At 41.2% G+C, this 12,548-nt stretch overlaps 1 protein-coding gene across 2 annotated transcripts; it reads left to right on the forward strand.

Annotated features, from left to right (window-relative positions):
- The first annotated feature begins 8,521 nt into the window (after nt 1-8,521).
- LOC125551721 (uncharacterized) lies at nt 8,522-11,558 on the forward strand. 2 transcript variants are annotated; one of them, XM_048715018.2, is made up of 5 exons: nt 8,522-8,793; nt 8,901-9,091; nt 9,658-9,716; nt 10,438-10,575; nt 11,205-11,558. In XM_048715018.2, exons 1-4 carry the CDS (start codon nt 8,620-8,622, stop codon nt 10,554-10,556), a joined length of 543 nt encoding a protein of 180 aa, XP_048570975.1. In that variant the 5' UTR covers nt 8,522-8,619; the 3' UTR covers nt 10,557-10,575; nt 11,205-11,558. The 2 variants fall into 2 exon arrangements, 1 of the variants encoding a protein (XP_048570975.1); XR_015601149.1 differs by having other exon boundaries at nt 8,586-9,079; nt 11,205-11,218.
- The last annotated feature ends 990 nt before the right edge of the window (nt 11,559-12,548 follow it).

Consider the following 12,548-nt stretch of genomic DNA (forward strand, 5'->3'; position numbering starts at 1 on the left):
TGTGTGGGTGCTCAAGGTTGATGTAGCTCATCAAGAGTTGGGAGCACCACTTGGAGTTTGAGTTCATCTACCTACATGGGTTAGTTCTTGCAAGGAAGAGCACTTGTGTATCCAAAAATGACAATCACGAGGCTTAACATAGAATTTGTTAAAGGATATGTTTGGATGGTTTTGTGCTTCCTTGTCTTCAACCACTATTGTGTAGAGTCTTGGTCTTGTAGAGATTGCTCAAGATGTGAGTGAGCCGCAATCTCATGGAATTAGATTCAACCAAGCACCTACATGGGTTAGACAACATGCAAGGTGCAAATATATCCAAGACATAAGATAGTTATCATAAGAGATATATCATGGATTAGTCATAAGCTCATGTCTTGCATGTATCCAATGGAGTTTCTACTCCAAGTTCGAAGCATCAATGATGTTCAATTCTCCTCTCAACCTGCAAAACACTTTCTCATCAAGTGGTTTAGTGAATATATCCGCTAATTGCTTATCGGTGTGAACATGCTTAAGATTGATGTCACCCTTAGCAACATGATCTTGAATGAAATGATGACAAACTTCAATATGCTTAGTTCGAGAATGTTGTACAGGATTATGACCAATTTTGATAGCACTTTCATTGTCACAAAGCAGTGGAACATGTTTCACATAAATCCCATAATCTTTAAGAGTTTGGGTCATCCAAAGTAATTGAGCACAACATGAACCAGCGGCAATGTATTCCGCTTCGGCGGTGGATAAGGATACCGAGTTTTGTTTCTTGGAAGACCAAGACACAAGAGATCTACCAAGAAATTGACAAGTACCCGAAGTAGACTTTCTATCAACCTTGTCTCCGGCATAATCCGAGTCAGAATAGCCAACAAGATCAAAAGAAGACCTCTTAGGATACCAAATGCCAAAATTTGGTGTATGGATTAAATATCTCACTATCCTTTTCACAGCCTTAAGATGACAATCTTTAGGAGCAGCTTGATATCGTGCACACATGCACACACTTAGCATAATATCGGGACGTGAAGCACATAGGTATAATAATGAACCAATCATAGAGCGATAAACCTTTTGATCAACCGGTTCACCATCTTTGGTTAAATCATTATGTCCACTAGTAGGCATGGGTGTAGACATACCTTTGCATTCTTGCATATTGAACTTCTTGAATAAGTCCTTGGTGTACTTTGTTTGAGAGACAAATGTACCTTCCTTAGTTTGCTTGATTTGCAACCCGAGAAAGAATTTGAGTTCACTCATCATAGACATCTCAAACTTCTCTGACATTAGCTTTCCAAACTTTTCACTAAAGAGAGGGTTAGTTGAACCAAATATGATATCATCAACATAAATTTGGCATACAAATAGTTCTCCATTAACCCTTTTAGTAAAAAGAGTAGAATCAATTTTACCAATTTCAAAACCACTTGTAGTAAGGAACTTGGTCAAGCATTTATACCATGCTCTAGGAGCTTGTTTAAGACCATAAAGAGCTTTGTGAAGTTTGTAAACATGATTTGGTTTCTTAGGGTTGATAAAGCCGGGAGGTTGTTTGACATAAACTTCCTCCTCTATTTCACCATTTAGAAAAGCACTTTTAATGTCCATTTGGTACAAGGTGATATTATGGTGATTAGCATAGGCAAGTAAGATGCGAATGGACTCAAGTCTAGCAACGGGAGCATACGTCTCACCATAGTCCATACCTTCGACTTGTGTGTACCCTTGGGCGACGAGACGTGCTTTGTTGCGAACCACTTGTCCATCTTCGTCTTGCTTGTTGCGAAACACCCATTTGGTACCAATGATGTTGTGGTTGTTGTCGGGCTTCTCGACCAATTTCCAAACTTGGTTTCTCTCAAAATTATGTAGCTCTTCATGCATAGCGTTTATCCAATCCGGATCTTCCAATGCTTCTTCAACCTTCATAGGTTCAATGCTAGAGATGAATGAATAGTTTTCACAAAAGTTAGCTAAACGAGTTTTTGAGCGAGTGATTCTCCCGGTTTGTATATCATTTAGGATTTGCTCGACGGGATGATCTTTGGCAATTCTTGCCTCGTGAGAGCTTTTGCTTGGGTCTTCGTTGAACATCTTCTTCATCTTGTTCTTCTTCTTGGCCTTCTTCATTGTTGACGTCGTCGTTCTCTTGTCATGGTGGAGAAGGAGGTTGTTGATGTTCGTCTTGATGTATTTCCTCGTTTTCTTCATCTTGGTGTGTCCCACTTGTGGATGCTTCCGTGTCGATTCTTGGTTCACCTTGTCGTGAAGTAGAGGCTTCCACTTGGACGGATGAAGTACTCTCCTTCACCTCCGTTGGACGAATTTTGCCAATGGACAAGTCTTGGATTGCTTCTGAAGGGTCTTTATCTCCTACATCAATTGGCAATGGCTCTACTTGCGAGCCATTAGATTCATCAAACTTCACATCTACCGTCTCTTCAACCTTTCGGGTGAAATTGTTGTAGACACGGTAAGTGTGAGAGTTTGAGCCATAACCAAGTAGAAAACCTTCATGAGATTTAGGAGCAAACTTTGAACGATGATGTTTATCAAGAATGTAGCACTTTGAGCCGAATACTCGAAAGTATCCAACTTGGGGTTTGTTACCGGTGAGAAGCTCGTATGCCGTCTTGCCGAGTAGCTTGTGAAGATATAAGCGATTTGTTGCGTGACAAGCTGTCTCAACCGCTTCTGCCCAAAAGTGCTTTGGCGTCTTGTATTCATCAAGCATCGTTCTTGCCATTTCGATGAGTGTCCGGTTCTTCCTCTCAACAACTCCATTTTGTTGAGGTGTGTACGTAGCCGAGAACTCGTGTGAAATCCCTTCTTCGTCAAGAAAGGTGTCCACATTTGCGTTCTTGAACTCCGTTCCATTGTCACTCTGAACCTTCTTGATCTTCACATCAAACTGATTTTGGGCCTTCCTAGCGAAGTTTCTGAAGATCTTCTGGACCTGCGACTTGTCATTAAGAAAGAACACCCACGTAAATCTTGAAAAATCATCAACTATAACTAGACCAAAAGAATTTCCACCGAGACTCTTGTAGGCGTTGGGACCAAAAAGATCCATGTGAAGTAGCTCGAGTGGCCTCCTTGTGGTCATGATGTTCTTCACGGGATGTCTTCCTCCAACCTGTTTACCTGCTTGACAAGCACTGCAAAGTCTATCCTTATCAAATATGACACCGTTGACTCCAAGGATATGATTTCCTTTAATAAGCTTGTCAAGGTTTCTCATGCCAACGTGACCTAGTCGTCTATGCCACAACCAACCTTTTGAGGATTTAGCAACAAAGCAAGTTTTAGGTTGTGCCTTTTTAGAGAAATCGACAATGTAAAGATCACCTCTACGCATACCGGTAAAGACCATTTTATGATTGTCTCGACGAAATACTTGGCAATCTACCTCAGTAAATAGGACATTCAAACCGAAATCAGCAAGTCTAGATACTGAAAGTAAGTTGTAGCCAAGAGATTCAACAAGCATGACATTTTGAATGGAACTATCATGTGAGATGGCCACCTTACCAAGGCCAACCACTTTACCCTTTGAATTATCACCAAAGGTGACATATTTTCGAGGGCCGTCATTTTCAGCAAGCTCACAAAACATCTCTTCATCTCCGGTCATATGATTAGTACATCCACTATCAAGAACACATTCCTTTCCTCCTGATTCATATCCCCGAAGATTTGCCATAAGACCAAAATGTCTCATTGCATTATCAAGATCGAAGTCACTATCATCATCATCATAATATTCATGTTCATCATGATCTTGTGACTCATCATTTCCTAGAGAGGGTAATTCATTAGATAAATGATCATCAAAGTGGTCACTCTTATGAATTCTTATAGCTTTGAATATGATATCATTAATGATTCCAACATCTCCTTTAGCATGCTTAAGATTGGTAAGTTCAAATAGACATTTACCAAAACTAGGATCACTAGAGTTCATCTTACTCAAGGCAATAGATTTATGGAGAATTTCATCCAAAGTTTTCAAGGAATGATCGGGATATCGTTCCTCAAGAAATCTCCATATAGTATAGGCACAATTTTGAGTAGGCAAACTAGCAATCAAATTTTTGGGCAATCCTCTAATGATGAGCTTAATAGTTCTAAGATTGCGAATCATGTCAATATCTTCATCTAGGGTAGGATGCAAAGGATCAACATGAGATGCATAAGGGCTAGCAATATACTTGTTCAAATGATATTGATTGAAGATTACAAGCATCTCATTTTTCCACTCATGAAAATACTCTCCATCAAGAATAGGCACTCTATGTCTAAGACTCCCTAATGTAGACACATCCATCTTCCTCCAATGGTGATTAAACCAAGGCAATGGAGACCAAAGCTCTAATACCACTTGTAGGATCTAGAAGTAGATGTGTCTAGAGGGGGTTGATTAGACACTTAATGCTAAAGTTGCAATTTTTAAGCTTTTTCAGTTTAGGTGGAGTTTAGGCACAATTTCAACACACACAATACATATCAAGCAAGCATGCAAAGAGTATATGAGCAGCGGAATGTAAAGCATGCAACTTGCAAGAATGTAAAGGGAAGGGTTTGGAGAAATCAAACGCAATGGGAGACACGGATGTTTTTCCCGTGGTTCGGATAGGTGGTGCTATCCTACATCCACGTTGATGGAGACTTCAACCCACAAAGGGTAACGGTTGCGAGAGTCCACGGAGGGCTCCACCCACAAAGGGTAACGGTTGCGCGAGTCCACACAGGGCTCCACCCATGAAGGGTCCACGAAGAAGCAACCACCCACAAAGGGTCCACGAAGAAGCAACCTTGTCTATCCCACCATGGCCATCGCCCACACAAGACTTGCCTCACTAGCGGTAGATCTTCACGAAGTAGGCGATCTCCTTGCCCTTACAAACTCCTTGGTTCAACTCCACAATCTTGTCGGAGGCTCCCAAGTGACACCTAGCCAATTTAGGAGACACCACTCTCCAAGAAGTAACAAATGGTGTGTAGGTAATGAACTCCTTGCTCTTGTGCTTCAAATGATAGTCTCCCCAACACTCAACTCTCTCTCATAGGATTTGGATTTTGTGGAAAGAAGATTTGAGTGGAAAGCAACTTGGGGAAGGCTAGAGATCAAGATTCATATGGTAGGAATGGAATATCTTGGTCTCAACACATGAGTAGGTGGTTCTCTCTCAGAACATATGAGTTGGAATGGTGTATGCGTTCTGATTGCTCTCCCTCCGAATGAAGAGGAGGTGGAGGGGTATATATAGCCTCCACACAAAATCCAACCGTTACACACAGTTTTTCAATCTCGGTGGGACCGAATCAACAAACTCGGTCGGACCGAAAATGTAAACCTAGTGACCGTTAGAGATTTTCGGTGGGACCGACTGGATCAACTCGGTGGGACCGATGTGCTAGGGTTAGGGTAAATCCAAAACTCGGTTTGACCGATTACTCAAACTCGGTGGGACCGATTTGGGTAATAAGTGAAACTGAGATTTGGCCAAGCAAACTCGGTGGAACCGATTGCATATCTCGGTGGGACCGAGAATATTGCAATGGGTAACAGAGAGTTTGCAAGCCCATCTCAGTGAGACCGAGATCCCATCGGTGAGACCGAACTGATTAGGGTTTGGCAGTGGCTTATGACAAGTGAAACTCGGTGGCGCCGGATAGGAAGAATCGGTAGGACCGAGTTTGGCTTAGGGTTTAGGTCATATGTGGATATGGGAAAGTAGTTGAGGGTTTTGGAGCATATCACTAAGCACATGAAGCAAGAGGCTCATTAAGCAACACCTCATCCCTCCTTGATAGTATTGGCTTTTCCTAAAGACTCAATGTGATCTTGGATCACTAAAATGTAAAATGAGGAGTCTTGAGCTTTGAAGCTTTAGCCAATCCTTTGTCCTTAGCATCTTGAAGGAGTTCCCACAACCTTTAGTCCATGCCACTCCATTGTTGAACTTATCTGAAACATGCTAGATCGAAATGTTAGTCCAACAAGAGATATGTTGTCATCAATTATCAAAACCACCTAGGGAGCACTTGTGCTTTCAGGGGGGCATGCGGCCAACCCTTGAGGCCCTTCTCTCCTTTCCCGTATGGCCCATTAAGGCCCACTACTTCCCACGGCGAATTCCCGTAACTCTCCGGTACTCCGAAAAATACCTGAATCACTTGGAACCTTTTCGATGTCCGAATATAGCCTTCCAATATATCGATCTTTATGTCTCGACCATTTCGAGACTCCTCGTCATGTCTGTGATCTCATCCGGGACTCCAAACAACCTTCGGTACATCAAATCACATAACTCATAATACAAATCGTCATCGAACGTTAAGCGTGCGGACCCTACGGGTTTGAGAACTATGTAGACATGACCGAGAGACATTTCCGGTCAATAACCAATAGCGGAACCTGGATGCTCATATTGGCTCCTACATATTCTACGAAGATCTTTATCGGTCAAAACGCATAACAACATACGTTGTTCCCTTTGTCATCGGCATGTTACTTGCCCGAGATTCGATCGTCGGTATCATCATACCTAGTTCAATCTTGTTACCGGCAAGTTTTTTTACTCGTTCCGTAATGCAACATCTCGCAACTAACTCATTAGTCACATTGCTTGGAATGCTTATAGTGATGTGCATTACCGAGAGGGCCCATAGATACCTCTCCGACAATCAAAGTGACAAATCCTAATCTCGATCTATGCCAACTCAACAAACACCATCAGAGACACCTGTAGGGCATCTTTATAATCACCCAATTACGTTGTGACGTTTGTTGATAGCACACAAGGTGTTCCTCCGGTATTCGGGAGTTGCATAATCTCATAGTCAGAGGAACATGCATAAGTCATGATGAAAGCAATAGCAATAAAACTAAACGATCATTTATGCTAAGCTAACGGATGGGTCTTGTCCATCACATCATTCTCTAATGATGTGATCCCGTTCATCAAATGACAACACATGTCTATGGTCATGAAACTTAACCATCTTTGATTAACGAGCTAGTCAAGTAGAGGCATACTAGGGACACTCTGTTTTGTCTATGTATTCACACATGTATTAAGTTTCCGGTTAATACAATTCTAGCATGAATAATAAACATTTATCATGATATAAGGAAATATAAATAACAACTTTATTATTGCCTCTAGGGCATATTTCCTTCAAATGTGGTGTTTCGTCAATATGCAACTCGTTGCATATTGAGCTCCACTTAATGTGTACTATTGTTTGTTGCACTTTGCCTTGCCTTGCCATGTTTCATTAAACCGGACATGCATCATATGCTTGGTTGCGCATCATGCCATGTTTATGTGATGTATGTTTAGTATGTTGTTTGCTTCTTTCCGGTTGTGCTTCTTCTTGATAGTTCCGGTCACGTTGCGGTTGTGAGGATCTGTTCGACTACGTTGGCTCGTCTTCTTCATGGATTCGGTCTTCTTCCTAGCAGGATTTCAGACAAGATGACCGTTACTCTGGATACCACTACTATCTTTGCTTTGCTAGTTGTCTCGATGCTATCGCTATGTCGCGCTACCTACCACTTGTTTATCAAGCCTCCCAAATTGCCATGATAGCCTCTAACCTTTTTCCAACATCCTAGCAAACTGTTGTTTGGCTATGTTACCGCTTTGCTCAGCCCCTCTTATAGCGTTGCTAGTTACATGTGCAGTTGTAGTTTTTCCATGTTGGGACATAGATATCATGGGATATCACACTATTTCTTATTTAATTAACTAGCAAAGTGGCCCGCTTGATGCGCGAGCTAGGATTTTATTAAGTTATAAATGTGAGATCATACTATTTTATCTGACAATTTTTTATACTCCCTCCCATTCCACAATATAGTGTGATCGCGTTTCCCGAGATTCAACTTTAACCGTAAATTTAATTACCAAGACCGACTGCGGGGGAAGCAAAAATCATACCACTGAATTCGTATTTTCAATATGAATTTAGTGATATAATTTTTATCCCCGACGCAGTCGGTCTTGTTGGTTGAATTTACGGTAAAAGTTGGATCTCGAAAAGTGTGGGCGCACTACATTATGGAACGTAGAGAGTACCAAATATGACGCCATTTCAAATATAGAACTCTTGCAAACATAGTCTTGTTTTTAGTACATTTGGGTTTTGGTCGATATATATATATATATATATATATATATATATATATATATATATATATGTGTGTGTGTGTGTGTGTGTGTGTGTGTGTGTGTGTGTGTGTGTGTGTGTGTGTGTGTGTGATCCCTTCATCCCTGACTTGCTAATTATGCATGTCATGCTAACTGTATTTTTTTTGGCGAGATATGCTAACTACATTTACATCTTTCTTTTACATTTTTATTCTGTTGCTTATATATTGTATAAATCGATAAAACCTATGTTGGTGGGTATGTGCTCCCATGATCACTTGATTTAGTTAAGAGACGTGCCCTCGGTAGTATCAATGGTGGCTTATATTTTCACGTCACATAGTTTGCTCTCACAGTGTACAGAACGTAATCGGGTTCATGGGCCCACCAGTATGATTGTTCACTTTCCCCATTCTGTAGTCTCCTGGACTTCTCCGTTCTCTCCACCCACTCAGTGACAATGTTCCTCTTGCCCGATCCCCTTTCTCCTTTCCTTATTCTCTCTGCTCACTCAAAATTTGCTGCTCCTCCCATCAGCTTGCTCTCTTGTTCGCTGCCTTTAGGTTCCTCGTCCTCACCTCAAGCCACTCCGCAGCTGGTGCTGCCACAGGGACAACAGCTGGTTTGGCTCCTCGTACGCCTCCTCGTTCTCCTAGCCCTTTGCTGGTAAACTACGATGGATGAGGCGAGATCATCGATCTGCACAGTGCCGTTGACCCGTTGTAATTGGTGTCCGTGTAGTTGATTTGGTCGTGGATTTCATCTCCCGTAGGCCGCACCCCTCTTAGATCCAGCTTGGGTGTGAGGATGGTGGCGAGGTTCTCTTCCCCAAGCGCGCAAGCAAGAGCGTTGTCGCTCTTTCCACTCGAGGCAGCTCGGGACATGGTCCTCATCCTCCACAGCGACAACATTCTTCGAAGGTCGACCTGCAGGTCCCCATTTTTCGTTTTCCCAACTCTGTCATATTTCCCCCTTTTTGTTGAGTTACTTGCCCTACATATACATAAATCCTAATTAGTAGAAGTAAGATATTGTTTCATCTCCGGCAGAAGCACTTTATTTCTCCTTGTGGGAATGGAAAAATATTTTTTGCTTTAGCCACAGTGCATGCATACGTGTTATACTTAGCTATAGATAGACCAAAATGTAACATGTTTTTGTGATTTCATAGAGCAATTAAAATTAGCCGCACTCAAAGATATGGAAATTCATGGGCGTCCGAACTTTATAACCACTTTTTTTACGGTAAAATGTGTGAGATACTCCCTCCGTTTTTATTTAGTCCGCATATTAGCTTTGGTCAAAGTCAAGCTTTGTGAACTTTGACTAAGTTCATAAACAAAAATATTAACATATACAATAAAAAATCAATACCACTAGATTCATTATTGAATGTACTTTCACATCATATAGATTTGTTATGGTAAATGTTTATATATTTTTCTATAAACTTGGTCAAACTTTGCAAAGTTTGACTTTGGTCAAACCTAATATGCAGACTAAATAAAAACGGAGGGAGTACAACTTTACTACATCAAAACCACCGAGTTAATGAAGGTAAGTTTTCATGCTTTGAAATATTTGAGCTGCACATAGATAGCAGAACTGATGTGCAAAGCATAAGCAAGGTACATAATGCTGCTTCCTGTATACTGTAATACCAGTTGTGCATTCTTAAAATTTAGAAATTGAACTGAGAACTGTAATTAAATCAAATGGATGATAACCTGCATAAGGGTGAAACTTTGTGGAGATTTTCTTACTTCGCATGGATCAAAGTTTCTCCTTTGTGTGTAGCCGCGAAGTCTGGCACATCTCCATTTATGATTGGAGGTTGTATCTTTTTCTTGTCTTGAAGTTTCATTCTCCTTCCAATCTTGCCATTTTTGTTGATTGTCTCGACTTGCATCAATAAGATAACAATTTAAAATACGTTTTATCGTTGAAGCTAAAATTAATTAGGAACCTCCAACGCCTAACTGGAACTGTTGCATTTTTTGTTTTAATTTTGTTGTGATAGCACACACAAAATATTCATCATTAGTAACGGATCACCTTGTTGGATTACATATATGTTTTGTTTTAACCATCTTGGCAGGTTTCTAACCTTCCTTGTTATGTGGCCCATCTTTTCTTTTCATTGTTGATTCCTGCACATTAGAGAGTGCAAATATAAAGCTAAAGCTCTCTTTTCAATCCAATGAAATGCAAGCTCTTTTGCGTTTTCTTGAAAAAATCAAATAAAGCTAAAGTGGATGGTATTATAATATTATTACAGACAGTGGTGGACCTAGAGATCGTGCTTTGCTGTGGCGATGGACGACGATAAATATCATGGCGGTGCTCCCGCTGGTCATTGGACAGGGGAGTACCCTTCTCGGCCGCTTGAGACCTTGACCAGCTGCCCCGCTTGATGGTGGGTGTGCTACTATTACATATTAATGCTCAAGTTTATGAATATTCATTATTTTTATTACTTTTCACCCTATAAATATTTTTTTGGTCGTACAAGTAAAGGAGATCAATTTTCGAGACCAGTGATTTGCAGAAATCTTTAATGATAAAGAGGAACTTAAGTTTCAATCATCATGTGAATACACAAATATCATGAGTATTTTTTAGTAGAAGCCGACCGAAGCAATCTCTACCTGATTAATGAGGTGCTCCCTCCGTTCCAAAATAGATGACACAACTTTGTACTAAAGTTAGTACAAAGTTGGGTCATCTATTTTGGAACGGAGGGAGTACTTTATTAGACAAAATTACCGAGGTACTCATGCAAAGTATTATGTGAACCATTATCTAATCTACAAACTCCAAGTGATTACCATACTGCACTGTCATGTGCTTCTTAATTGATTTGAGGCCTATGGAAGCCATCCCACAACCCAAAATATAGTAGAGGATCACGCTAGAATAAGATTTTAGTTTAGCACTGCCCAGAGTAATTGAGGGTCTCCATTTGTTTTTCATTTTTTTGTGGGGGTATAGTGGGCGACATCCTCTCATTATCCATTAATAGGTCTGATCTATAATTTCATGCAGATCGTACATACTGGAGGTGATCTAGTTGCTCAACGGAGCCGGCTGGTGCCCAATGCCGAAGTGCCACTGGTTGGAGGAAGTTGACCTTAAAGTGTTGTTCAATGGAGGAAGATGACGTACAAGGTTGTTCGGATGCCGAGAGATTTTTTATATGCATGCGACCATGAGATTTTGGTCCTATCTAGAGATATTCTGTTTGGAGAGATCAAATCTCTGCAAATTTCTGAGAGTTTGGATTTGTTTGGAGGGATGGCATCTTTGTACAGTTTTTTTGTGGGCAGGATCTTCAGAGTTTGGTCATGTTTCTTACCCTGTACGCCCTATTTTTTTATTACATGGGATGGTCTGATCGCTCGTGGGATGGTGCAGCCTGTTTTTTATTAGTTGATGGTCCAGCTTATCATGAGTTTGTGTATAGGCCCAACCTGTTTTTTTTTTGACGGGAAAGTTTACTTTATTAATCAAAGGATCTAAAAGATTTACATTGAAACCAGGCGGGTCATGAACCCATCGAGATGGAATATTGGCACCTCCCCAACATGCTAACTCATGAGCTCATGAGCTACATTATTCGACTCTAATACAATGCTTAATAGTTAACTTCCCGAAATCTTCGAGATAACTGCGACATTCATCCAGCACCGGCGCTGCCACCATAGAATAGCCTCCATTCAGTTTGAGTGCCTCCACCACCGTGATATTATCTGATCTTACTATCACATTATGGCACCCTGTTTCCTTTGCTAGCTTCATTCCTTCTAATATAGCCGCAGCTTCAGCTGTCTCAACATCAGGTACATGGTCGAGTGTTGCTGTCGCTGCAGACATGAAATTTAGCAGCGACATGAAATTTCCACGATAGTCACGGATGACCACTCCACAAGATCCTGCATAATCTCCTTCTCTGAACGACGCATCAACGTTAATGACTATCTGCCCAGCGAAAAACCCCGGCCAGTTGTTCACTTTTGGTGTCATTTTTGTTTGTGCTCCCCGGACATAGTTCAGAGATAGGGTTGCCACTGCTACGGCCATTCGCGCTGGAGAGGCAACATCCTCACCCCGCACAAACTGTCTCCGTTGCCACCAAATATACCAATAGGTTGTGGTAAACAACTCCGGTAGCTCAAGCACACCATTATATTGTCTTCGAAAATAGGTATCACAGAGAAAAAACTCTATAGCTGCTGAACCCGCTCGATCCATTTGACAAGCAAAATTTATATCGTCTGCAACTCCCAGAGATCTCCACACTTCTTGTGATCTAGCACATTTAAACAGCATATGCGCGAGATCTTCTGCTCCTTCTGAACAAAACAGGCAGCCAGATATATTCCCCACATG

This window comes from Triticum urartu, chromosome 4A (assembly GCF_056163025.1).
Source record: "Triticum urartu cultivar PI428250 chromosome 4A, HENAU_Tu73, whole genome shotgun sequence".
NCBI lineage: Eukaryota > Viridiplantae > Streptophyta > Magnoliopsida > Poales > Poaceae > Triticum > Triticum urartu.

What these genes read in the sequence shown, in the direction of transcription:
- LOC125551721 (XM_048715018.2), top strand. Translation starts at nt 8,620, where the DNA reads ATGTTCCTCTTGCCCGATCCCCTTTCTCCTTTCCTTATTCTCTCTGCT. An exon ending in CTTCGAAGGTCGACCTGCAG is followed by an intron (nt 9,092 to 9,657) that starts GTCCCCATTTTT and finishes CCTAATATGCAG; the next exon opens with ACTAAATAAAAACGGAGGGA. An exon ending in AAACCACCGAGTTAATGAAG is followed by an intron (nt 9,717 to 10,437) that starts GTAAGTTTTCAT and finishes ATATTATTACAG; the next exon opens with ACAGTGGTGGACCTAGAGAT.